Genomic DNA, 27711 nt, shown 5'->3' with positions numbered 1-27711 from the left:
TAACGTGTTGATACAGTTTAGATGTCATGTTTATAATTCTTATCTGTCAACATGCTCCATTTCCACAAATTAATAATGTTTACCTCTCTCTCTCTCTCTCTCTCTCTCTCTCTCTCTCTCTCTCACACACACACACACACACACACCAGCACCACTGAGCACCACCACCATACCGCTCCGTAGCTCAGTGGTTAAAGACTCTGCGCTGCTAGGCTTCGCGGCCTGACAGGCGGAGGTTCGAGCCCCACTCAGGCCGGGATTTTTCCGCTTACAAGAAGTGGTTACTGTGCCGCCTTAAGCAAGGGGGATGGGGTTTGTGGTGTGTGGAGGTACTGGTAGTATCCAGAGATCGTCTAAAATGAGCTTGCTCCTGTCGGGAGGGTACTTTGCTGGTGATTGATTGATTGATAGTTTATTGTTGCAAGTAAAACATGATTGCGAATCCAACTTGTGATCAGGCCGTGGTGGTGCATTACACACACACACACACACACACACACACACACACACACACACACACACACACACACACACACACACACACATTTCCCCTAAATTAACCCTGGTATGAGTAACGCAACATACAATACAAGCTCTCGTGGAAAGGACCACAAAACAACAATAGATGGTAAGGAGCCTGAGGTGGCGCAACAAAGCAAACACCAACAGAAGAACCACACAGTAAGAGCGAGGCGGAACCACTGTGTTTAAGACCAGGAAAAAGCTAGTTTTGAGTTTTGGCGGCCGCGGGGCGTTGGGTGGACCCGTCTTGGACCCAGCAGCCAAGCCGAGCGAGAACAGCCGATGAGCTGCCAGCCGCCTCCCCACCCGCCCTGACTCGCACCAAAGAGAAAGTAGCCATGACAATAACACACCGAGCTCCCAAGTCGGGGTGAGACGTGCCAGACACTCGCTTTGATCCACGCACAAAACACACACACAAGGAAAGCAGGAGCCATCAAGTACTAAGAGAAGTAAAGGGGATTAAGTGAAGGGACTCTCACACGTACCGAGTTTATGTTTCCCTATTGAGGAAGACAGACGAAGAAGGAGCGAAGGGAGAGGAGGAAGAGAGGGAGATAGAGAGGAGAGGAGAGGCGGACGAGGCGAGGCGGTGGTTGGCGGCTGACTCCCTGAGGTGCGGGGCGGGGCGGGGGCGGAAGGCTGCCTCGCAACACAAACCCTCAACTCCCTCAGTCAACAGCGGCGGGTTCGAAATGAGTTTCAAATCTAATATTACTTCCCGAGACCCTTTTGTTGTATGTATGGTCTCTTTTGTCCAGCAGCCACCTACCTCTCCTTCCTTCCCTCTCCACTGACATCGTTGAGTTCACTGACTAGTTCTTCTTACCTTCTTCCTTTTCAGCTATTTCGTACTGTGTTAAGCTACATCAGGAATAGGAACACTGACATTATATACACAAGAAATTTATTAAAATAACACCATTTGTAAGATACCTGTTAATTTCCGGGCCTGGCTACTATGGCCTCTGGGAAGCAAACGCCCGCTGCCCACAAGCTCTCCCCCGTGCTTGCAGGCAGAGCGCGCTGACCGGCCACGGACGAGCTATATTTAGGAGACTCCCGGGCGAGTGAGTGCCGGGGTCTGTGGGTCCCTTGGTGTGGAGGTGTGGAGGTGGAGAGGCGTCTAGCACAAGTGTGAACTGGGTCATTATGCAGAGGAGTAGTCGCGCGCACATGTATATTATAATTATATAAAATGTATGTACATGCGATATAATCGTACAGCGTATTCCATTGCTAAAAATGCTATGTGTGAACAATACTTGGATCCCTATATGGTTTTTATCATAGATGTATATTTTACCTTAGGGGATGAGAATGGATGAGTGTGTTGGTCAGTGTGGGGCCTATAATACAGAATCCCTCACCGGGAACGTGTGTCAGAAGTACCTATCGATCGTGTGTGACTGTCCCTCACGAGCCTTTGAGTGGCCGCCCCTCGAGACACACCGGCCAGCTCCGTCTCCGGCGAGGGTGGACACGTGTGGCCGCGAGAAAGGTTTATTCCGGCAATCGAAGGTTCTCTTATGAGCGGGACCACTTATAACTGTAGCAAGAGTACTGATTTACTAGTATTATTCTTCCGTCCAAAGGGATAGAAGGGGGTTGATGAAACAGCTTGGACTCACGGGATAATGACGAATTACAGCTCCTTAGCATACCTTCGACAGCTAAGAGAAAGACGTGACGCGTTAATTTTCCAAGTGTTTGCGTGATCCCATAGTTCTCGGCGGGGATGGAAGGGGAGAGGTGTGACGGCGAGAGACTGAGAGGAAGCGGCAGTGATTCTCTCCCTCCTCATCCCTGCTCTACCTCCCCCCGTCCTTCCTCTTCAATTTCGACCATCAAGTTACCCTAAACTATATTGCTGATAACTACTACACATGTCCAACTCGAAGCCCTGTGTGTTCTCCGCGCGGCCACCTCCTTTCCTTAATTCGTTCCCATACAAAATAGAGGAAAAAACTATCCGTCCCCTAACACTACACAGGCCTGCGACTCGCCCCCCTCACAACACCAAGCCGCCAGCACATCCGTAAGAAAATACTTGTTGTGTTTCGTAACTCCCGACAACACTATAAGATCTTACTGTAAATAATACTATGTCAGTACAAAACCACAGCGGCGAGCAGCCCGGCGATCATTATCAGTTTCTCTCCCTCCGAAGGTGAAGGGAAAGACAATGACGATAATGATGACTTGGATGCTTTACGTGTCCTCTTCCTATACTCTCGTCAGATATTGAAAGTGACAAGGACTGAGATCGATAGATAGGCTGATAGATAGATGGATAGATAGATAGAGACAGACATACAGATAGAGAGAGAGCAAGAGAGAATGTCCTATCAGTCCTGTCCCTGCCCCTTGACTCCCTCCCCTCGACCCGGCTCCCCCTCCTTCAGGCCATGTGTCGTGTTCGTCCCCACGCCCTAGGCAAGACGAAGGAGGAGGAGGAGGGTCGTGGAGAGCTTCACAGCCACCAGCGGGGAGAGGAAGGCGCGTCCTGCAGGAGTCTCAGAGAGCGTGACCCGCAGCCCCCACCGCGAGACCTCCTGCAACAGACCAGGACGTCCCGCGAGCACTCCTCTCCCCCTTCCGTGCCGTAATGTCGATACACATTCCTCATACACACGCCACCCGCCCTGCCCACAGCCATTCTGCCTCTAGTAGGAGTTGCTACAAACTAGTGTATATCTATACTGCTATGAATTGTCGAATATCGCTCATGAAAGTTACGCTCAGTGTATAAGTCACACACACACACACACACACACACACACACACATACACACACACACACACACACACCGCGGTGCCCTAACACAATGAACACAGGCCAGGGGGCCGCACTAGATGTGGACGTTGGCCATATGGTGGACAATCACGGTGGAGAATATGTGGCCGGCGGGTCTGGCGGCGGGCGGCACCGACGCGTTCTCAGCCAGTGGTTTGCTCGCGTTCTTCTTGGGGGACCTGACGTGCCGGGACTCCGGGCAGCTGTTGCCCGTTGTCGGTGTTCGGTTGAGGGCGCCGTTCGAGGCGTGCCTGCAGGCGTTGGTGGTGCCGCCGCCCGAGTCTTCCCTCTTCTCGCCGGGAGCCACGCCCTCCGCGGAGCGTTGCGTTTTGTTCTCCTTTTGGCTGCTCGGACACAACACGTCGAGGTCATTCACTCGGTACTCCACGACGGGAGAGAGTTTTTCGTCCTGCATGACGCTGGAACACTCAATCTGCAGCCGAATGTCCGTGGAGGAGCACGTGTTCCTGGGTCGCCGCACCTCGGGGCTGGAGTAGGAGCTGAGGGAGGACTTGCGCAGCTCCCTGCTAGCGTCGTAGTAGTGGTGGGCGTCCTGGTCCATGAAGGACACGCGCGGGCCGTGGTGCACGTGAGTGCTGATGGAGAAAGGAAGGTCGGCCTCCGTGACGCCGTGCAGGAGCGGGGTGGAGAAGTTCAGTGTGTAGCGAAGGTCGACGATGCCCTCGTCCTCGGGCTCGGGGCGGGGTTTGATGGGGCTCCGCTTCACCAACCGCGAGCGCTGCAGTGGGTGGGGAGAGGAGGGGAAAGTCCCGGGCCTCGGAGAGTTTTCATCGTCATCGCCATCGTCTTCTTCCGCCTGTCTCCGTGCCTCCTCCTGGTCCTCATGGAACCTGACGGCGTCGAAAAACACCTGTGACGGGCCGCAGGACGCACTCTCACTGTCGTCCTCGGCGCCGTCAGCGGGGAGGCGGGTGTCGGAGGCTTTCTCAGGGGAACAACCCAGCGGGAGGGAGGGGAGAGAGCGGTGCAGGGAGCGGTTGAGTCGTTCCCTCTTCATCCTCCTGGCGGTGGCATCATCGCTCCGCAGGTACTGTGTGTGAGGCGCCCCCAGCACCAGCATCCGCGCCTCGCCGTCCTCACTGCCCCCTGCTCTCCACCCTGCCGCCCCGCCCCTCGAGCCGCCGCTGCCGCCCCCGCCTCCCTCCGCCTCTCTTCGCCCCCGCCTGTAATTATCGGAGGTTCCTGAAGATATCGACTCCTGTAAAAAGAGACAAGAAAACCTGACGTTCCCGAGTACACAACCTGACCGAGAACGACAACGACACTCGGCGCTGCCAGACACATGACGTGCAGACAAGTGTTACCTGGCAGCCTAAGCATGAATAGAAAAACTAACACTTAAAAAAAAATTACAGAGCCAGGTACACCAAGAGACACAAACACTCAAGAGCCAGTGTAGCGTCCAGAGCACCGTTGCCAGATCATCGTACTCAGAGCATGGTATTTACCGGTTTCTGACGCATAACTATTGCCAAGAAACATCAGGAATTAACTATTTTAACGATAACTATGAATGACTCTCGTTATTGGGGCCCAGGAGATAGTTTTGGGGTCAGAAATCGGTAAAAATGAGGCTGAGTACGACAATCTGGTAACGTTGGTCCAGAGACACCTTACACTCGAGTGGGTGGGTACGATGACGCCACATCCACGACCTGTCAGTGTATCCCACCCACTCTACTGCCCTTACACCCAACCACTCCACCTAGACGCTACACCAGTAACATAACACCACCCACACTACACCCTTCATGCTTCACCCACCAACCCAGGCACTTAAACACCCACCTACAATGATCTCTCCATGCGTCACACCCGAGCCTCCCACCCAGACGCCACACCCATTATAAAACCCCGTCCACACCTCGACTCACCTACCCAGCCACACCCCAAATCATCTTATCACCCCATCGACCCTCTAACTTTTCTCCCCTTACATCCCACCATCCCGTACCCAGCCTGGACGAGTCATCCACACTGCATAACTCACTCACATTTCAGTCTACGTATGCCCTCAGACACATTAGCTTCCCTTAGCAACCCATCTAGTTCTCACACCCCCATATAATAACCACACACACACACATACTCACCCACCCACTCTTTAATTCTTATCCTTCACACACACCTTAACATTCACTCACACTCACACCCACTTCTTCATTAACACCCCATCTATCCACCCACACCATTAACCCCCCCCCTCCCCCCCATGATCCACCCACCTGTTTGCCGAAGGAGCCCGTGGAGGAGGTGGGGCTGCAGGGGGCCTCGACGCGCTGGTGTAGTTTGTGGAGGTCTTGGTCCAGCTTCAGCATTTCTCGCCGGTACACCTTGTTTTGCACCTCCGCGCGGTAATACTTCTCCCGCTTGTCCTCCGTCAGTAGTCTGCAGGAGGACGGGAGAGGCGGTAGGATGAATTGGAGAGGGCGGGATGAAGAGAAGATGAAATGAAGAGGAAGAATGAAGCGATTGTGGAGTGAAGAAAGGGATGAATGATGGGTATGGTGATGGATGGGTCATGTCAAGACCTATAGTAACCGTTTGGGGCTTTGTTAGGATAGGTTAGGTTAAGTTTAGGGTATCTTCAATCACATGATAGCCAACGACTTCTGGCATAAATCAACAAAGAATGAAATAGAGAAAAAAAGAAGAAAAAGAAAATTACAGAGGAGAAAAGAATAAGGAATAAAAAAAAAGAAGAAAAGAAAATTAAGAAAAAGAACAAATTTAAGAACAAGAACAACAAAAAAAGAAAAAGAGAAAAAACAAGGGAGGGTGGATTAAAATGAAGAGGATGGATGAAAAGAGAATGAAATGGAAGGATCTAGATGAGAAAAAAAGGCAGGATAGGACTAGGGAATTGGACGAAGAGAGAATGGAATGAAAGGAGGAAGGGAGGAAGGGCAGGATGGTAAAAGGATATAAGTGGGAAAAAAGAGATTGAAATGGAGATGACGGACGAAGAGAGATGGAATGAATGAAGTAAGGAATGAAAAGTGATTGGGTGGAGGAAAGGTAAAGTTGGGAAAAGAGAGGATGAATCGGAATGGGAAGAAAGAAAAAAAGAAAAAGAAAAAAAGACCCATAATTAAAGAGAAAAAAAAATTAAAGAGTATAGAAAAAGGAAAAAAAGGAAATGAAGAAAAAAACAAGATTAAGAACAAGAATAAAAAATAAGAAAAATAAGAAAAAAACGAGAAGAAAACACAAACAAGAACAACAAGAACAAGAAGACGAAAATGAAAAGCCAAACAAATTAAAGAGAAATAAAGAAAAAAGAATAAGGAATAACGAAAAAGGAAATGAAAATGATGCAAAGAACAAGATTAAGAACAAGAACAAGAACAACAAGGAGAAAACACCAACAAAAGAAATAAAACAAGAGGAAAACAAGAAGAAGAAGAAGAAGGAGAAGAAGAAGAAGAAGAAGAAAAAAATAATAATAAGAATAATAATAAGAAAAAAAATAAGAAGAAAAAGAAGAAGAAAAAGAAGAAAAAGAAGAAGAAGAAGAAGAAAAAGAAGAAGAAGAAGATAAAAAAGCCAAAAAATAACACGAGGAAGAACCGGAGAGGGAGACGAAGACGAAGAAGTGACCCTCAGGAAACACCAAGTGAGTGCGTGCGTGAGGGAAGGAAGGAATCAGATCAGGCAAGCGTGGGGTAGGGTCGCAGCGCCCCTGGAGGCAGCATCAGCATCGGCCGTCAGCGGGAGGCCAATTACAGGTGGCAAGATTCCGACGCTGTATCGACTTACCGGCGCCCAGCATCAGGTCCCGTCCCTCAAGCAAGCAGGAAGACAGACAGACAGGCAGGCAGAGAGTAGGAGAGTGCCGGGGGAGGATGATAAGAAGATGGAGAGGCAAGGAGGAAGAGAGGGACGAAGGAAGAAGGGAGGAATAAGGAAAGGGACCAGGGAGGATGATAGGAAGATAGACAGTCAGGAAGGAAGAGAGGGACTAAAGGAAAATGAAAGAAGGCAACGGGAAGGGACGAAGAAAGAAGGAAAGATGGTTAAAGGAGGATAGGAATAGGCAGAAAGGAGATGCCCGAGGGAGGATGATAGGAAGATAGACATACATGGAAGAAGAGAGGGACGAAGGAAGGAATAAACGATGATAAGAGGTAAAGAGGGACGGAGGAGGAAGGAAGGAAGGTAACAGGAAGGCAGGAGGAGGCAGAAAGTGACGAACGAAGAAAGGAGGATAGGGGGAAGCAGATAGGTAACCAGGAGTGAGATGGAGCGAAAAAGTAAGGAAATAGAAGGCTCGGGAGGGAGGCAGGCAGGCAGACCAGCAGGGAGGGGGTGAGGGTGGCAGAAGGAAGGGAGGAGGAGGATTAGAAGGCAAGGAAGGAAAAGTGGTAGGTATTGAGGGCTTGAGAGGGACGTAGGTGAATGGCATGCGTGGAGGATGGGCGGGTGCAATGACAGAGGGAGGAATAAGACACTGCTATGGAGAGAGGAAGGAAGGCTGATAGGGGGGCTGGGGGGTAGGGAAATAGGGGAAGGTGATACAGAATAAAGTAGTTCGAGGGGTAATAAAACGGGTGTTCTCATTGTCAATCGCGAGAGCCGGGAATAATGTGAACGTCGTAGGCTGTGTCCGTAGAGTTTTACGCATCACTGCCCAGGTAACGCTCCCCTCGTAACTCACTGTTTGTGTTATAGGCTTTGGAGAGTTGGTAGCAGTCTGGTGGAAACCTTGCTGAATAATCTGCTGATCAGTCTGCCGGTGCTAAATGTGGCACAAGGTTTCCTGAGACTGTTGTTGAACTATATATTATTATTATTATTGTTGACATAAATAATATCATAATTTGTTAAGCTGGCTCATGAAAATTGTTGAAAACTTTGCGTGGCAAACTGTAATGATGATTTGGTACTAAATATGAACATCTGGAAGCTATTATCTGTAGGGCGAAATTGTTTATTCCAGTACTGCTTCAATAACTCTTGCAAAGGGTAATGATATATATATATATATATATATATATATATATATATATATATATATATATATATATATATATATATATATATATATATATATATATATATATATATATATATATATATATATATATATATATATATATATATATATATTAAAAATGGTATAAACATTTTGGAGCTGTTTTCTCACCTATACTCGCCATGATTTCTTGTTTTTTTATTATATATTTTTTCTAAACATATGTAAGATCAATGATTTCTGCTGAATGTAATGGTGTCAACCCTGACCGTCAGTCTCTCATATAGGGTGAGCTGAGGCAAGTTATATAGAAACACGCAGCACGCGAGCTTGTGAGATTAACAGAGAGCGAGAGAGGATTTCAGCCAATCAGGAGAGGCCCGACAAGCACTGCCAAGGCGCCAGAGGAGCACCGATTGAATAGACTATAACTGGCAGACTGACTGACGGACTGACTGACCGACTAAGTGACCGCCTGATTGACTGACTGGTTGACTCTGTGTAATTAACTTTGCAGCGTCGAGACATCTTAAGGTCATTATAGCGCCGGACAGCAACAGACGAGAGGTGGAGGTGACTGACACACACACACACACACACACACACACACTGACAGACGTGTGTGTGTGTGTGTGTGTGTGTGTGTGTGTGTGTGTTTAAGTATATGTGGAGGGAGGGGCACTGGGTTAGGGAGAAAAAAGAGGAGAAGGGATGAAGAGTGAGACAGGACGGGATATAACAGAGATAAGAGCAAGGAGACAGGGAGGGGAAGGAAAGGGAGGGGAGGAGAAAGGGAAGATAGCCAGGGAGTGAGAAGGAGAATGGTCGTAGGGAGGAGAGGAGAGAGGGGATAGGGACGGAATACGAGAGAAAAAAAAAGGAGGAATGGACGGGAAGGTATGAGTGGATTCAAAGTAGTAAGGAAGGGAAGGGAAGTAGAATGGAGGTAGGAAGTTAACCCGGTAGCAGCGATGGGCCAAATTTGTGGCTTTACCGTGTACCAGCGACGGGCCACATTTTTGCCATGATATAAACCCCCCAAAATAGATGATGCATAAACTGATCACAAATGCTTTGATATATATTTTGAAATGATTTGCGTGAGTGATGATTTTTTCTCATTTTTCTCGCTTAGAGGGGCCTTTAAGAAACATGATCCCTGCAGCTACCAGGTTAAGTGCGTAAAGAATCACCGACCTGCGTGTGTTGTACTGAATCTTGAGTCCCATGCTCTCCACGATGGGATCCCCTTCAGTGCGGCGCCAGATGACCAGGATCTGAGGGCAGGGAGAAGAGGATCAGGGGTGAGAAGAGGATCAGGGGCAAAGAGAGGAGGATTAGAGACGAGGAGAGGCTCTTTATTGGGTAACGGGAGGATCAAGGGCAAGGAGTGTAGGATCAAGGGATAACATGAGGATTTGGACAAGGGGAGGAGGATCAGGAGCAAGGAGAGGAGGATTAGAGACGAGGAGAGGGGGTTCATGGGGTAACAGGAGGATCAAGGGCAAGGAGAGTAGGATCAAGGGATAACAAGAGGATTTGGACAAGGGGAGGAGGATCAGTGGCAAGGAGAGAATCATCAAGAGGTAACAGGAGTCTTAGGAGCAGGGAAAGGGGGTTCAGGGGGTAATATGAGGGAAAGGGGTGAGGAAAGGAGAATCAGGGACAGGGAGAGGAGGTTCAGCGGGTAGTGTGATGACTGGGGACAGGAAGAGGAGGATCAAAGGGTATAACAGGGATCAGAGACAAGGAGAGAAGGATCAGGGGGTAGCAGGAGGATCAGAAACAAATACAAGGGGATCAGAGACAAGGAGAGAAGGATCAGGGGGTAGCAGGAGGATCAGGGGCAAATACAAGGGGATCAGAGACAAGGAGAGAAGGATCAGGGGGTAGCAGGAGGATCAGGGACAAATACAAGGGGATCAGAGACAAGGAGAGAAGGATCAGGGGGTAGCAGGAGGATCAGGGACAAATACAAGGGGATCAGAGACAAGGAGAGAAGGATCAGGGGGTAGCAGGAGGATCAGGAACAAATACAAGGGGATCAGAGACAAGGAGAGAAGAATCAAGGGGTAGCAGGAGGATCAGGGACAAATACAAGGGGATCAGAGGCAAGGAGAGAAGGATCAGGGGGTAGCAGGAGGATCAGGGGAGTATAAACGGGAACAAGATCAAAAGTAGAAAACCGAGGCTCCATTCATCCACCTGTTTACTGTTAGTCCTCAAAGCCTCTTAAACACCATCAGTGGAGTGAATGAGCCTTTGTTGCCTCGCCGACTTCTCTGTGTGGGCAGCTGAGAGATTTATTGTGGCAACCTGCTTTGAGGGCAAGGTAAGGGCGACACACATACGATACATACAATAGACATACAATAAGAGAGACATTACAATCGTTCCAAGCCTCCAACGACTCCTCATTGTAGAACCCTTCCTTTATGCTTTTGAAAATAATAATATAAAGTGAATATAGGACGAGGTTACGGTAAAGGGAAGGGAAAGTACAGTAAGTAGGTGTGAAGCTCCCCAATAAAAGAAAAGAAAGAGAATTCAAAAGAGAAAAAAAAGTCATAAAGAAGAAAAATAAATAAGAGAGAAACACAGAGAAGAGAAAATCAGATTCACCCCAACGAAGTGAATTATGTGACTCCATAGTTTAGTTATTGTTTACGTTATTCAGTTAATACTTTTTAGAGGAGGGAGAGGTGGAAGGGGTAGGGGAAGATTAGTCTTGTCATCTTAAGAACCTAAAAGAAAACATGACAAAGAGAAAGGCAGACTAAACCAAAGAGCTAATTCAATTCTTTATCGTTTATCAGTGAACTATTTAGCTATTTATTTATTTAGTCAGGAGAGAGAGAGAGAGAGAGAGAGAGAGAGAGAGAGAGAGAGAGAGAGAGAGAGAGAGAGAGAGAGAGAGAGAGAGAGAGAGAGAGAGAGAGAGAGAGAGAGAGAGAGAGAGAGAGAGAGAGAGAGAGAGAGAGAGAGAGAGAGAGAGAGAGAGGAATCTAAAAGAAAACGTGGAGGAGAGGAAGGCAGACTCAAGCAAAATAGTTAATACGAGTGAAGGAGAAGCACGGGAAGCGATGGCTGAGTAGTAGTAGTAGTAGTAGTAGTAGTAGTAGTAGGCCTAGTAGTAGGAGGAGGAGGAAGAGGAGTAGGAGGAGTAGTAGGAGTACAAAGGAAGGAGTACAAAGGAAAAGCAAACAGCAACATACCTCTTGGTCCTAACTAGGCTGTTTGTTGTTGCTACCATCTACTCTAATCTACGAGTCAGAGACACAGGACAGCAAAGGCGAAGGGGAAGGAGGAGTAGGAGGAGGAGTATGAGTATGATGATGATGGGGAGTAGGAGAGGAGGAGTAGAGGAGGAGTATGAGTATGATGATGATGGGGAGTAGGAGAGGAGGAGTAGAGGAGGAGTATGAGTATGATGATGATGGGGAGTAGGAGAGGAGGAGTAGAGGAGGAGTATGCGTATGAGGAGTGAGAGAGGAAGACTATTACCACATAACTCACCTTAGGGATGAAGAGGAGGCAGAGCGTGGTGGTGGTGGAGGTGAAGATGAGGGTGGTGATGATGACGTAGGCCAGCGTCGTCCTCTCACCGATGATGTTAGCGGCCACGATGACGATGACGGAGGTGATGACGACGTTGTAGACGCTCATGCCGATGTACTGGGAGTCGTTCAAGGCTGGAATCTTGACGTGCCTGAGGGAGAGAAAGAGACGCTATTACACGATTTCTTGCTTTCTTTTTCTCTTTTCTTTCTACTTTTTCTTTCTTTTCTTTTTTCATTTTCATTTTTCTTCTTTTTTCTTCTTCTTTTCTTCTTCTTTTGTCTTTGCTTTTCTTCTTTTTGTTGTTGTTGTTGTTATTGTTGTTTCTGTTGTTGTTGTGGTGGTGGTGGTTGTGGTTGCTCATGTTCTTCTTGTTCTTGTTCTTGTTTTTGTTCCTGTGCTTGTTCTTGTTTTTCGTCTTCTCCTCCTCCTCCTCCTCCAACTTCTACTATTACTACTACTACTTCTACTACTACTACTACTACTACTACTACTGCTGGACAGGTGCATCGCTCTCGTCTCTCTTAAACAGACTCACAATACCGTCTATTCAGGCTTAAAGGAACTCGGCGGGGACCTTCAATCAGGTAGCGAACTCGGGGATGGAAGGAGTGAGGGAGTGGGAAAGAAGATGGGGAGAGGAAGGGAGATCATTTTTTACTTGTTCCTATCTGTGTACTATCTTCATTCTCCCTTCCTCTCTCTATATATTTTTCTTTTGTATTACATTTTTTTTGGGTGCTGCCTAAAACGCCGGTACGCTCTCTTGAGGGAACCCAGCCCGTTAGTGGTGCAAGCGAATTTTTTTATAGTGGCTGCCGTGATGTATGTTACTTGGCCCATGCTGACCCCCGGTGCTCCACGTGAACGAAGCCGCTATAGTTAGGGTTGACTGAAGATCTGGGCAGCATGTGGGTGATCTTCCACCACTCGGGAATGGTTGAATAATTATATATAACCAGCGTGTTTCGGTGGGACTCGAACGTAAGTACACGGGTTCACCACGCCCGCACGCTGAACACTCGGCCACCGCTTTCCCGTTACCCTGTCACCTTGATGCTTGGAAGACACTATTCGAAGTTTGTATATTTCTTTAACACTCCTCGTACTACTCTCTCTCTCTCTCTCTCTCTCCCGATGGTCTTGTTGTTTTATAGTTAACACTACTCACACTACTACTCTCTCTCTCCGTGGTCTTGTTGTTTCACATTTTCCTTTCCCTCCTTTCCCTGCACGCGTGTTTCAGTCTTCCCTTCTCTATTTTACGCTTATCTTTTATTCATCCTCTCCTCCTATCATGCTCCCCTTCTTCCCTTTCTCTCCTCCCCTTCTCTTCTCGTCTGGCAGCTCTGGCTCTCCCTCCGCGCCGTATATGACCACGTTACTGAGGCGCCAAGTAGAAATTAATCAAACGCATCCCTCGTTCTTCCCCTTCCTGGCTGGCTGGGGTTCGTATCTCCTCCTTCTCCTCCCCTCTGTTGGTATGTCCCTGAACGCACTTATTGTTTCTCCTCTGCAGAATGCCGAGTCTAGTCCTGTCTCATTATTTTCCCGTTTTTCAGCTAATTTCGTTTCTGCTAATCTTTTCTTCTGCGTAGTTTTCATTTTTTTTTCCTGGTTTCATTTCTCTTGTACTGATTTCTTTGGTTCTTTTTTGTCTTCCACTCTTAATCATCTCTCTCTCTCTCTTTCTCTCCCTATCTATCTATCTATCTATTTTTTAGCGGCCCTATCTGTTTCTCCCCTCCGTTTCTTTCTCTGTTTCTCCGTTTCACCTATTATTTCCGCCATCCGTGCGCTCGTTTTGTTCAGAATAATTCAAAGATTTGATTAAAACTTCGGTAGTTGCTTTACTTGCTTGCCTCTGTGTGTGTGTGTGTATGTGTGTGTGTGTGTGTGTGTGTGTGTGTGTGTGTGTGTGTGTGTGTGCTGATAAAACTGTTACAACCGTTAATTCTCTGATTGACTGACTGATAAATGATTGCCTGGCTGACTGGCTGACAGAAAACACATAAATATCCGCCTGACAGACCGACTGGTACATTTGTTAATTCCCTGACTGACTGAATGACTGACCGACTGACTGACTGACTGACTCGCTGACTCGCTGACTGGCTGACTGACTGACTGACTGATTGGCTGAGTGGCTGGCTGGCTGACCGACTGAATGACTGCCTCGCTGACTGGCTGACTGACTGACTAAATAAGTGACTAACAACACATAACTATCCGCCTGACCGCCCACCATCCGCCTGACAGCCTATTTTCGTGCCGTCCGCCTCCATAACGTGATTTAGCGGGCGACTGACGGAATGAATCGCATCATGACAATACGATTACGCCGCGGGCAAAATACCTGGAAGGGCCGACGCGCGGTAAACAAACAGGAGAACAGGCGATGCAAAACCTAAAATATAAACGGGTACAAGCAAGCGATGGTATGTTTTTGTTATGGTAATACGTGTTTTATACATTAGAGGAACCAGTCTAGAGCAAATAAACAAACCAAAAAATAACAGGAAAAAAACCTATATACTGTTGTCCCCCCAAAAGCAAGATTGAGAATTTCATAAGATTATTAGGTATGTTTTTCTTATGGTAATACGTGTTTCTACATTAGAGGAACCAGTCAGGAGCAAATAAACAAACCAAAAAACAACAGGAAAAAAACCGGCATCAAAACTCATCAAAAAAGAAAGATAGAGAATTTCATAAGATTATTAGGTATGTTTTTCTTATGGTAATACGTTTTTCTACATTAGAGGAACCAGTCAGGAGCAAATAAACAAACCAAAAAACAACAGGAAAAAACCCCGGCGTCAAAACTATATACTGCTGTCGCTCCAAAAGAAAGATAGAGAATTCCAAAAGATTATTAGGTATATTTTTATGATAGTGATACGTTTTTCTACATTAGAGGAACCAATCTGGAGCAAATAAACAAACAATAAAAACAACAGGAAAAAAACCCGGCGTCAAAACTATATACTGCTGTCCCCCAAAAGAAAGATAGAGAATTTTAAAAGATTATTAGGCACGTTTTTCTACATTAGAGGAACCAATCAGGAGCAAATAAAGGAACAAAAAACAGCAGAGAGAAAGCGGCTGCAAAACTATGTACCGCTGTCCCCTGCCCCCCCCCAAAAAAAAAAAAAAAGATAGAGAATTTCAGAAAAGGTTATTGGATTAGTTGACAGTGAGAGTAAAAAAAAAGAAAAGAAAAAAAGGAGTTGATAATAAAATACTCGTAAGCCATCGCAAAAAATAAACTATAAATAAATACACGTAGGAGATGTAATTTTTTCCTGTAGTAATATTTTTTTTTTTACATTAGAGGGAGAAGACAAAAGCAAATAAAGGACATCTTATTTTAACTAATCTAACAATCATATTTTAAGTAATCTAACATTCTTTTTTTGTCAACTAATCAAACAATCATTTTTAACTAATCTAACAATCTTTTTAACTAATCTAACAATCTTTTTTAATTAATCTACAATTTTTAAAACTAATCTAACAATTTTTTTTTAACTTATCTAACAATCTTTTTTTTAACTAATCTAACAATCTTTTTAACTAATCTAACAATCTTTTTTAATTAATCTACAATTTTTAAAACTAATCTAACAATCTTTTTTAGATTATCTAAAATAAGATTGTTAGATTAATCTAACAATCTTTTTAGATTAGTTAAAAATAAGATTGTTAGATTAATCTAACAATTGTTAGATTGATTAATAACAATTTTTAGATTAATTAACAATTGTTAGATTAGTTAAAATAAGATTGTTAGATTAGTTAAAATAAGATTGTTAGATTAGTTAAAATAAGATTGTTAGATTAGTTAAAATAAGATTGTTAGATTAGTTAAAATAAGATTGTTAGATTAGTTAAAATAAGATTGTTAGATTAGTTAAAATAAGATTGTTAGATTAGTTAAAATAAGATTGTTAGATTAGTTAAAATAAGATTGTTAAATTAGTTAAGAAAAGATTGCTTGATTAGTTAAAATTAGATTGTTAGATTAGTTAAAATTAGATTGTTAGATTAGTTAAGAAAAGATTGTTAGATTAGTTAAAATAAGATTGTTAGATTAGTTAAGAAAAGATTGTTAGATTAGTTAAAATTAGATTGTTAGATTAGTTAAAATAAGATTGTTAGATTAGTTAAGAAAAAATTGTTAGATTAGATAAGAAAAGATTGCTAGATTAGTTAAGGAAAAGACTGTTAGATTAGTTGACAGTAAGAGTAAAGAAAAAGTAGTTGCATTGATAAAAAAGTCACGTAAGCGATCATTACTTTCCTCATTGTAACATTCGAGACAGTGAGGTAAAAAAAGGAGCAAGTTTGACAATAAAAAATAGTAACACTGTACACACATAAGCGATCATTCTTTTCCTTTAGTAACATATAAGATAAATTCGATTAAAAATAAGGTCAGGGCTGATTGCGTACCCTCAAATCCATGCACTAACAGCTAGATTATTGACGTTCACGCATATTCCTAGTAAGATGATTGAGCAGGCTACTATGCTATCTCATCCTTTCAAGAGGCAAGTCCTTCCCTAAAGCGTGTATGTCACCAATAAGAGGATCAGATTACTCCACTACCCTAATCCTTTGAAGCGACGAGTCCATCCCCAAGGCGTGTGTTACCAATAAGAGGGTTGATCACGTTACTTTGCTATCTCATCCTTTGAAGAGGCAAGTCCATCCCAAAAGCGTGTATGTTACCAATAAGAGGATCAGATGACTCCACTACCCTAATCCTTTGAAGCAGCGAGTCCATCCCCAAGGCGTGTATGTGTGTTACCAATAAGAGGGTTGATCACGTTACTTTGCTATCTCATCCTTTGAAGAGGCAAGTCCATCCCAAAAGCGTGTATGTTACCAATAAGAGGATCAGATTACTCCACTACCCTAATCCTTTGAAGCGGCGAGTCCATCCCCAAGGCGTGTATGTGTGTTACCAATAAGAGGGTTGATCACGTTACGATGCTTCCACATCTCACAAGTCCATCTCTATAGAGTTTTCCATGAACCGTAACTCTGGCATCAGGAATCAGGAGAATGATAAGACTTTCGGAACTTAGACACAGCCACACAAAGGTAATAAAAAAATGAAACAAAAGACAATAAAAGAATGGAACAAATTACACAGGGTTAGACAATTAAGGATGTAAGGAGGGGACTACGAGAGGCCAGGCGCAGGGAACGGATAAGGGAAGATAAAATATAGATAAGAACTCCGAAGCGTAGACTCAGCAATAGAAGACGAATGTAATAAAAGCGAAAAGTACTTAACGAGGATACACAAGGAAACGGGGAGAGTTAGAGAGGCCAGACGCTATACAGAAAAACAGGAGGCGGAGGGAACGAATGTGGGAAAACAAAATATAGATAAAAATTCCGAAGCGTAGACTCAGCAATAGAAGACGAAGGTAATAAAAGCGAAAAGTACTTAACGAGGATACACAAGGAAACGGGGAGAGTTAGAGAGGCCAGACGCTATACAGAAGGACAGGAGGCGAAGGGACGAATAAGGGAAGATAAAATATGGATAAGAATCACGAAACATAGACTCGGCAACAGAAGACAAAAGTATTAACAGAATAAAACGCATAACACGAGGATACAAAAGGATATCAAGAGAGTAGTAGAGGCCAGACACGATTACAAAAGAAAAGGAGTTGGAGGGAACGAATAAGGGGAGATAAAATATAGATAAGAATTCCGAAACATAGATTAAGTAATACAGACACAAATAATAAGAGAGTGATTCGTTCTACACAAAGATACACAATTAAAGATATAAGGAGACTAGAAGAGGCTAAGCGCTGTTACAAACGGACAGGAGGCGGAGGGAACAGATAATTGCCAGAGCGGAGATAAGAATTTGGACGAGGGAAGAGAGGAATGGACAGAAAGAGAGGAATTTGTTGCGAAGAAAAGATGGAGGAAGGAAAAGATGAAAAAAATGGAACGAGGAGTGAATCCGGAACATAGACTCAGGAACACGAAGGGAATGAAAGAATGAAGCGTAATATGCAAAGACACGTAAGGAAATGGGGAAACTTCGACGCTATCACAAAAGAACAGGAGACGGAGATGACGATTAAGGGACTATAAAATATAGATAAGACTCAGCGACCCAAGACAAGAGGAACAGAAGAGCGAAACCTATTATGAAGAGACAGGATGAAGATGAAGAAACTCATAATGGTAGTTAAAACAAAGATAAAGAGATCGGAAAGTAGACCCAGCAAGACGAAACGGAGGTGATTAAAGAGTGCAACGCATTACTTAGAGATAGGAATATAAAAGAAACCTATAGCGGAAGATAAAGTGAAGATTACAGTTCCAGAAAGTAGTAAAATAAAACGTATTACATAAAGACTAAGATGAAAAACGAACAGAGGAAGATGAACCGAAGATAGAAATCCCAGAAAGAAATAAAAGAGGCATTAAGGAGAGGCAGGAGAAGGAGGGGACGCAGTATAATGGAAGGGAAAACAAGGAGTTGGATATTTGAGCCGCCACCAGGAATATTTAACTCCTGAGAGGGGAAGAGCATCGTAGGACTAATAATGACTGAAGGAGGAGGACCATGGTAGAGACGAAAATAATTGATGAGGGGAAGAATGTCGTACAACTCATAACGATTGGACGAAATAGACAGGACGAATGGAACTGTCAATAGATAAACAGTATGGGAAGTTAGGTATATAGCAAACGTGAGGCAGACAAGAATAGCGCCAATATAAAAAACGCTTGCCCGCGCCACTAAAGAGCTGGGGCCGACCGACAAGCCCCATCAGGAAAAGAGGTATGGAACTGTCAATAGATAAGCAGTACGGTAAATTAGGCATATAGCAAGCGTGAGGCAGGCAAGAATAGCGCCAGTATAAAAAACGCTTGTCCGCGCCACTAAAGACCTGGGGCCGACCGACAAGCCCCATCAGGAAAGGAGGTTTAATTGGGGTTTACACTCTCTAGTCGAGCGTAAAAGAATAACAAATAAGAAATGATAAAGATAGAATGGAAAATACAGAAGGAGAAATGGAGCTCTCGATCGATAAGCACAGTAAGAAAAGTTAGGCAAAGTTAGCGTGGAGGTTTAATAAGGGGTTTGTACTCTTCACATTATGGACAAATACACTCTGTCAATATAATACTCCATCCTTCCCTTCCATCACCACCACCACCACCACCGACCCACACCCCAACAGCCAAAGACCCACACTACCACTACCACCACTTCTACCACCACCACCACCACCGCCGCTGCCGCCACATAAACTTTCCGCCCCGAGTCGTACTGAACCCGCAAAAGTTGTAATGCGAGACTAATTGCCGGGAAAGAGAAAGAGAGAGGAAGAGGAAAAGGCAGGAATAGAGAGATTATTTTTTTTTTCCCGCCATCATCACACGCCCAAGGTCAAGTTTCTTAATAGTTCTTCATCTTTATTGCACTTCCTAATGCTTTTTTCTCTCCCTTCTTCACATTTTTTTCTTACTTAATTTCCACCTTTCTATCCTTCGTTCCCTCCCTCCTCTCCCTCCTTCCTTCCTCTTTCCACCATTTCTTTCGTTCCGTTCCCATTCCTCCCTCCCCGTCCCTTCTTTCCTCTCTCCTCCCCTTACCTCTTCTCCTCTCCCTTCCCTCCTTTCTACGTCTTTCACTCCTCTCCCATTCCTTTCCCTCCTCTCCTCTTCCTTCCCCCTTTCTCCTCCCTTTCCTCCCATCCTCTTCGCTTTCTTCCTCATTCCTCCCTTCCTCTCTTCTTCCCTTCCCCTATCCTATCCCTTCCGTTATCTTATCTCCCCTTCCCTCTCCCTTCTCCTATCCTCTTCCTCTTTTCTCCCATTCCTTTCCTCCTTTCCTCTCCCATTCTTTCCCTTTCTTCCCTTTTCCTCCTCTCTCTTCCTACACTCTCTCTTCTCCCTTCCCTTTCCACTCTCCTCTCCCACTCCCTTACCCCTTCTCCCACTCCCTCCCCTTTCCCACCCTTCCCTCCTCCTTTCTCGCATCTGCTCCCCTGCGGCTCAGTGGCATTAAAAGTATGATTGTTTCAGAAGGATTTGCCTCACCGGGCGGGAAGCGGCGGACTCAGGTGCTTGATTGAGTCGCTAATTTCTGCATCGCGAGGGATCGAGCGAGGAAACAATGGACGCGAAGGGGAAGGAAGGAAGGAAGAAAGGAGGGAAGGAAGGAAGGAAGGAGAGTAATAAAAAAAGAAGTGAGAGGGAGCATTGAAAAGAAGGGCAAAATCAGTAAGAGTTAAAGAGTTGGATAGATAGATAGAAAAATAGATAGATAGGTAGATAGATAGAGAGAGAGAGAGAGAGAGAGAGAGAGAGAGAGAGAGAGAGAGAGAGAGAGAGAGAGAGAGAGAGAGAGAGAGAGAGAGAGAGAGAGAGAGAGAGAGAGAGAGAGAGAGAGAGAGAGAGAGAGAGAGAGAGAGAGAGAGAGAGAGAGAGAGAGAGAGAGAGAGAGAGAGAGAGAGAGAGAGAGAGAGAGAGAGAGAGAGAGAGAGAGAGAGAGAGAGAGAGAGAGAGAGAGAGAGAGAGAGAGAGAGAGAGAGAGAGAGAGGCTTTAGTTTATGGAGTCTTTTTTTTTTAATTGGTTTATCTTTATATTTTTTTGTTTATTTTACTTCTATTTTTTTTTTTTTTTTGTCTTCAAGCTTACGTGTTGATCTGGTGTGTTATAGTTCTTTTTTTTTTCTTGGTGAATTAATTTGAAATGGATTTGTTTTGCTATCTGTTTGTGTTGTATAGCAGACCTTGTTAGTGTCTTCTTTCCTATGTTATCTCTCTAGCTGTCTATCTATCTATCTGTCTATCTATCTATCTATCATCGGCCCATCAATCTATCTATCTCTTCCCTGCTGTTCATCTTCCTCGTCACTTCATATTTTTTTTTCTCTTGCATCTTCTTCCTTCCTTCCTTCCTTCCTTCCTCTCATATTTGCATTTCCATCGTATCATCTTTTTCTTCTTCTTGATAATGCTCTTCCCTCCTTTTCTCCCCTTCCTCCTCCTCTTCCTCCCTCTCCCCTCCTTCCTCTTCCTTCCCTCCTTACTTCTTTCCTCCCCTTTCATTAACCGTCTTGTTTCGTTTCCTCTTTACCAAACTCCGATTGTATCCCTCTCTCTCTCTCTCACCCTTCGTTTTCTATTATTATCGCTATTTACTTACTTTTATTTTACCTTACGGGGCATCATCATCATCATCATCATCATCATCATTTTATTGCGTTGGTATTAGTATTCGTCCGGTTATTGTTTATTTTTTCACGTTTCGACAAATGGCACAGGAAGGTTTTCTTGGTGGGGCCTGATGGTCTGCCCCAGTCCGTTGTGGAGCAGGCAAATGTTTATAGTGGCGCCGTCTTGCTCGGCTCATGTGACCCCCCCGGAGAGATAATATAGAGTCCGGGTTGATAGGTGGTATTCAAGAGAGCATATGGGTAGTCTTAGGCCACTCGGGGGTGACTGAAAAATCCCGGGTGTGGAGGCGGGCAGGACTCGAACCGGCGTCCATCCGGCACGCTAACCACTCAGCCACTGCCGCCTGTTGTTGTTGTTGTTGTTGTTGTTGTTAATTACGGTAACGGAAGGCAAAAAAAGGCAAAAAAAAAATTCCCACTAAGGTTTCCAATAAAAGTCTTTCCTTTATTCCTTCCCTCCCTCCCTCTTTTCTTCCTTCCTTCCTTCCTTTCTTTCTTCCTTCCTTCTTTCCTTCCTTCCTTCCGTGTCTTAGCTTCTTCCTTCCTACCTTCCCTCCTTCCTTTCTTCCTTCCTTCCTTCCTTCCTTCGTTCCTTTCTTCCTTCCTTCCTTCCTTCCTTTTTTCCTTCCTTGCTTCCTTCCTTCCTTCCTTCTGTCCTTCCTTCCTTCCTTCTTTCCTTCCTTCCTTCCTTCCTTCCTTTCTTCCTTCCTTCCTTCCTTCCTTCCTTCTGTCCTTCCTTCCTTCCTTCCTTCCTTACTTGCTTCCTTCGTTCCTTCCTTTCTTCCATTCATTCCTCCTTCATCCCTTCCGTGTCTTATCGCCACTTCGCTCCCTTTTTTTCTTTTTATTCCTCTTCCTTTCCTTCGTTATTTCCCTTTTCTTTGATGCATGTTTCAATCTGGGGTTCATTTACTCATCTCCTCCCCTCCCCTTCCTCCCTCCTACTATTTCTTCCTCCCTTCCTTCCCTTCCCTTCCTCCTTTCTCTCTCTCTCTCTCTCTCTCTCTCTCTCTCTAACTTTTTTTTTATTACTCTCCTTCCCTCCTACCCCGTCTCGTCTATCTATCTATCTATCCATCTACCTATCTATCTATTTTTCTATCTATCTCTCCAACTCTTTATCTCGCGCTGATTTTGCCCTTCTTTTCAATCCTCCCTCTCACTTCTTTTTTTATTACTCTCCTTCCTTCCTTCCTTCCCTCCTTTCTTCCTTCCTTCCTTCCCCTTCGCGTCCATTGTTTCCTCGCTCGATCCCTCGCGATGCAGAAATTAGCGACTCAATCAAGCACCTGAGTCCGCCGCTTCCGCCCGGTGAGGCAAATCCTTCTGAAACAATCACACTTTTAATGCCACTGAGCCGCAGGGGAGCAGATGCGAGAAGGGAGGAGGGAAGGGTGGGAAAGGGGAGGGAATGGAAGAAGGGGTAAAGGAGTGGGAGAGGAGAGTGGAAAGGGAAGGGATAAGAGAGAGTGTAGGAAGAGAGAGGAGGAAAAAGGAAAAAAAGGGAAAGAATTGACTCACTTCACAAAAAAAAGAACCATAACACACAGCAGATCAACACGTAAGCTTGAAGACAAAAAAACAAACAAACAATAAAAGTTAAAAAAAAAAAACTGAAATCGAAAAGAAAAAATAAATAAAGATAAACCAGATAAAAAAAAAAGCCTCAAGAAAACCGGTGAAAGGGGATGAAGATGGGCAGTAGTGGGCTTGCCAGTGAGGTGGGCTGGATAAGGCTTAGGTGGGCTCGGATGATAGTGGGTGGTGGCGACGGGCGGATAAGGTTTGTTGGGCGGTGGGTGGGTGAACCGTGGCTGGGCTAGGGTGGAGGATGGGTCGTGGGTGGAGGAGGACGGAGGAAGGAAGGAAGTAAGGAAGGAAGGAATGTAGGGAAAAATAAGTTGGGAAAAAGGGAGGGAGGGAATGAATGAATGTATAAATGAATGAAGAAAGGAGGAAAGGAAGGAAGGATGGAAAGAAGGAGGGAAGGAGGGAGGGAAGGAACGGATGAAGAAGGAAGGTACGAATGAAGAAGGAAGGGAGGAAGGAAGGAAGGAAGGAAGGTACGGGTGAAGAATGACGGGTATGTGGAATGGCGGAGGAGGATGGAATGGGCTATGGACGGGTGGACTTTAGGCTGCTTTAGGTTAGGTAATGCTTGGGCAGAAAGTGGGCAATGGGCGGGATGGGTAATAGGCAGTGGGCGGTGGGCGGCTCAGTGAACAGTCGAGGGGGAATGGCAGAGTGGGCGGTGAGTGTGTGGAAAGTAGGCTGTGTAAGGTAAAGACAGGGGTAGGTAAAGGTTAGGTTAGGTAAGGGCAGGGGTGAGTGAAGGCTGTGTTAGGTAGAGGCAAGGATGAGTGATAGGCATTGGGCAGGATGAGGATGGTCGGTTAGGGAAAGGGTGGCGGATGGGTGGACAGTCGGCTGGGTAAGGTTGGGGATATCTTCATTTCATCTTCCGTTGTTGGTTTCTTTATCTTTTATCTTTAAGCAATACGTTTCACTCTTTTATTACCTCCTTTTCCTCTTGCTGAGTCTACTTTCCGATCTTTTTATCTTTGTTTTATCTTCTATTATATGTTTTTTTTATCTTCCTCCTGTCCCCTCACAATATACGCTTCACTCTTCCATTACTTTTGCCTTGGGTTGCTGAATCTTTGTTCCGGAATTCTTGTCTATATTTTACCTTCCCATATTCGTTCCCTCCGCCTTTTGGACTGGATGGGGTGGGCAGGGGTGTATGAGCGGGGTGGGTGATTACCTCTGGGCAGGATGGGCGGTGGGGTGGGGTCTGAGGTGGGCGGGTGGCTCAGCGGGCGGGGTGGGTTCAGTGTATTTAGAGACAGGTGTTCCGGACAGGGTTAAGGCGGCACCCACATAGAGGCTAGGGTAGATAATGGGCTATGGGCGGTGGATGGTGGGTGACGGTGGGAGGCGGGAGGCGGGTGGCTCAGCGGGTGGGTTGGGTTCAGCGTGTTTAGCGGCAGGCGGGTCGTGGAGGGTTGAGGCGGCACCCAAACAGAGGCTGTGATTGGCTTTCGGTGACGCTTTGATGGCAGGCGATTCCCCTTGTCTCAAAACACCGGGGGAGGGAGGGGAAGAAGAGGAAGAGGGGAGGGGAAGGTACGAGGGTAGAGAGGAGGAATGAGAGGGGCAAGGAGAGGGAGGGGAAGAAAAGGAAGAGGGGAGGGGGAGGTACGAGGGTAGAGGAGGATGGAGAGGGGCAAGGGGAGGGAGGGGAAGAAGAGGAAGAGGGGAGGGGGAGGTACGAGGGTAGAGGAGGATGAATAGGGGCAAGGAGAGGGAGGGGAGGAAAGGTACGATGTCAGAGAGGTATTAAAAAGGGAAGGAGGAGGGGAAGAAGGGTAGAAGAGAAGGGCGATAGAGGGGAAGAAAGAGGAGGAGAGGAAAGGTATAAGGGAGAGGAGGACTGCATTGGGCCGGGGGAGGGGAGTATTGAGAGGGGGGGGAAGAGGAAGGAGGATGAGGAATGGAGGGGGTGAGAGGATGAGATATCGAAAAAGGAAGAGGAATGATATGAGTTAGAGAAGGGAAGGGAAGGGTAAGAGGTAATGAAGAGGAATGGGTTGAAGGGATGTGGGGAAAATTAAGGTCAGAGAGTAATGGAATAGAAGGTAGGTAGGGTAAGAGGAGAGAGAGAGGAAGAGGGGGAAAGAAGGGAAGGGAGGGGAAAGGGAGTGAAGGAAGGTAAGGGAGGATCAGAAGAAATGGTAACGGTATAGGAGGTAGGGAGGAAAGGGAGGGGAGGGAAGAGGAAGGAAGGAAGGGAGGGGTAAGATAAAAGAATGGTAGAAAGGAAGGGAAAGTATATGAGGTTAATGTTATGGGAGGTAGGTAGGGACAGAGAAATGGGGAGGGGAAGGGAGGGAAGGAAGGGAAAGGAGGGGAATAGAAGGAGAGGGAAGGGAAGGGAGGAAGGGAGGGGTAAGATAAAAGAATGGGAGGAAGGAAGGGAAAGTATATGAGATTAATGCTATGGGAGGTAGGTAGGGACAGAGAAAGGGGGAGGGGAAGGGAGGGAAGGGAAGGCAAGGAGGGGAAGTGAAGGGGAGGGAAGGGAGGGGAGGGCAGGGAAGGGAGGCAATCAGTGGAGTCATTATATTCACGCTCTGTGGCCTTGACTGACCGACCTAAGAGAAGGGAAGGACGGAAGGGAGGAAGGAAGGAAGAAAGGAAGGAAGAAAGGAAGGAAGGAGGGAAGGAAGGTACGGATGAAAAAGGAAGGATATATGGAACGAAAAGAGAAAGAAGGAAGGAAGGAGGGAAGGAAGGAAGGATATATGGAACGAAAAGAGAAAGAAGGAAGGAAGGAAGGAAGGAAGGAAGGATATATGGAACGAAAAGAGAAAGAAGGAAGGAAGGAAGGAAGGAAGGAAGGAAGGAAGGAAGGAAGGATATATGGAACGAAAAGAGAAAGAAGGAAGGAAGGAAGGAAGGAAGGAAGGAAGGAAGGAAGGATATATGGAACGAAAAGAGAAAGAAGTAAAAGACAGGATGGAAGGGAAAGGAAAGGGAAGGTGAGGAGGAAGAAAGAAAGGAAGGAAGAAGGAAAAAAAGAAAATAGGGATGAAACGAAGAGAGAAAGAAGTGAAGGGAAGGAAAAGTGTGAAAAGAAGGGAAGGAGGAGGAGGAGGAGGAGGAAGAGGAGAAGGGTCAATTGGAAGGAGTAAAGACGAAAGGGGAGAGATAAAGAGGGGAAGCTGAAGGAGGAAGGGGAGGAGGAGGAAAATGGAGGGAATGGAAGAGATAAGAAGACAGGGAGGAGGAGTAGGAGGAGGAGGAGTAGGAGGAGGAGGAGTAGGAGGAGGAGGATGGGGAGAAGAAAACTGGGGTAGCGGGAAAGAATACAGAAAGAAGAAGAAGAAGAAGAAGAAGAAGAAGAAGAAGAAAGAAAAAGAAGAAAAAGAAAAAGAAGAAAAAAGAAAAAGAAAGACTGATACATATAGACAAAGAGAGGAAGATAGAAAGAGGAAGCATAAAAAAGTAAACACATATAAGAAGGAATAAAGGGGAAGAGAATGAAGGAATTGGCAAGGAGGCAAAGAAGGGAGACCACAGTGGATAGAGACAAAGAGAGAGAGGGAGATACAAAGGGCAGAGAAGGAGAGCAAATACAGGAATGAAACACGTTGGGAGAGGTAAATACACGGACTAAAAGATACATAGTTGTTTATGGATACGCACTGGGGGAGAGGAGAAAGGGATGACACATAGAAAGAGAAGAAGTAGAGAGAGAGAGAGAGAGAGAGAGAGAGAGAGAGAGAGAGAGAGAGAGAGAGAGAGAGAGAGAGAGAGAGAGAGAGAGAGAGAGAGAGAGAGAGAGAGAGAGAGAGATAGAGAGAGAGAGAGAGAGAGAGAGAGAGAGAGAGAGAGAGAGAGAGAGAGAGAGAGAGAGAGAGAGAGAGAGAGAGAGAGAGAGAGAGAGAGAGAGAGAGAGAGAGAGAGAGAGAGAGAGAGAGAGAGAGAGAGAGAGAGAGAGAGAGAGAGAAAGAAAGGAATGAGAAAGAGAGAGGGGGAGAAAGTGGACCAAATAGAGAGAGAAAAAAAAAAACGAGAGAAAACTTAAGGGGAAACACACACACACACACACACACACACACACACACACACACACACACACACACACACACACACACACACACACACACACACACAAACACAAACACAACCCCCTCCCCACACACACAGAGACAGACAACCCCTTCCCCCATTCACACACCTTCACCCATCCTCCTTTCCCTCCCCATACACACACACACACGAACCCCCCCCCCACACACAGGTAAGGAGGGCTGGAAACAGGCAGGACACGGTGGTTATTGATTCCCTTAAGAGGTTCCCGTCATCGGATAGAGGAGACCGCCAGGTATTTTTAGTTCACCTGCGTTCCGCTCTTGAGACTTCGAAGTGGGGGGGGGAGTGGCGAAGGGGGGGAGAGGGGGGAGAGTTGGACAAGGAGGGGAGAGAGAGGGATTCAGAGTAAGAGAGGAGGAGGAGGAGGAGAAGGAAAGAAGGAAAGAAGGAAGGGAGGTAGTAGATAGGAAAGAAGGCACGGATGAAGAAGGAAGGGAATATGGAACGAAAGAGAAAGAAGTGAAAGAAGGAAGCGAAGGGAAAGCAAAGGAAGGCGAGGAAGGAAGAGAGGAAGGAAGAAAAAAGAAAGGAGTGAACATAAGAACATAAGAACATAAGTTGGGAGAGGAAGGGGATGCGTGAAAGTGAGAAAAGAAGGGGTTGAAAAAGAGAGTCAGAACGAGAAGATAGGGAGAAATGGGGACGAAGGATATGGCATTGGGTAGAAAATTGATGGGGTACTAGAGGGAGAGGGGAGAGAGAGGGGAGGGGAGAGGGGAAGGACCTGGGGAGAGAGTGAGACGAGGAGAGGGTGGGGGATGACTCACAACAAGAGGAGGAGAGGATATGAGGAGATAGACGTAGGACTTGGAATTGGGTAAGATATTGAAGGGGTACTAGGAGAAGGGGTGAAGGTGGTGGGTGGGAGGTGGGAGGGTAGGGAGAGGGTGGAAAGTGAAGATGGGAGAGGGAGGTGGAGGAAAACGTAGGGGGGGAGGGGTCAAGGG

The 27711-nt window shown here is 45.9% G+C and overlaps 1 protein-coding gene across 1 annotated transcript in view; it reads right to left on the bottom strand.

Moving 5' to 3' along the window:
• Positions 1-1720: 1720 nt before the first annotated feature.
• The window catches only part of LOC126984118 (gamma-aminobutyric acid type B receptor subunit 2-like), a 195668-nt gene continuing 169677 nt past the window's right edge, over positions 1721-27711 (bottom strand). The window contains exons 16-19 of the mRNA XM_050837503.1: positions 11832-12024; positions 9513-9592; positions 5566-5728; positions 1721-4538 (exon numbers count right to left, since the gene is read on the bottom strand). Of these exons, the coding sequence (XP_050693460.1) occupies positions 3375-4538; positions 5566-5728; positions 9513-9592; positions 11832-12024 (1600 nt within the window). The 3' untranslated portion in view covers positions 1721-3374. The remainder of the gene's footprint in view (positions 4539-5565; positions 5729-9512; positions 9593-11831; positions 12025-27711) is intronic.

This window comes from Eriocheir sinensis, chromosome 56, assembly GCF_024679095.1.
Source record: "Eriocheir sinensis breed Jianghai 21 chromosome 56, ASM2467909v1, whole genome shotgun sequence".
Lineage (NCBI taxonomy): Eukaryota > Metazoa > Arthropoda > Malacostraca > Decapoda > Varunidae > Eriocheir > Eriocheir sinensis.
This window is presented reverse-complemented; position numbering and strand designations above follow the sequence as displayed.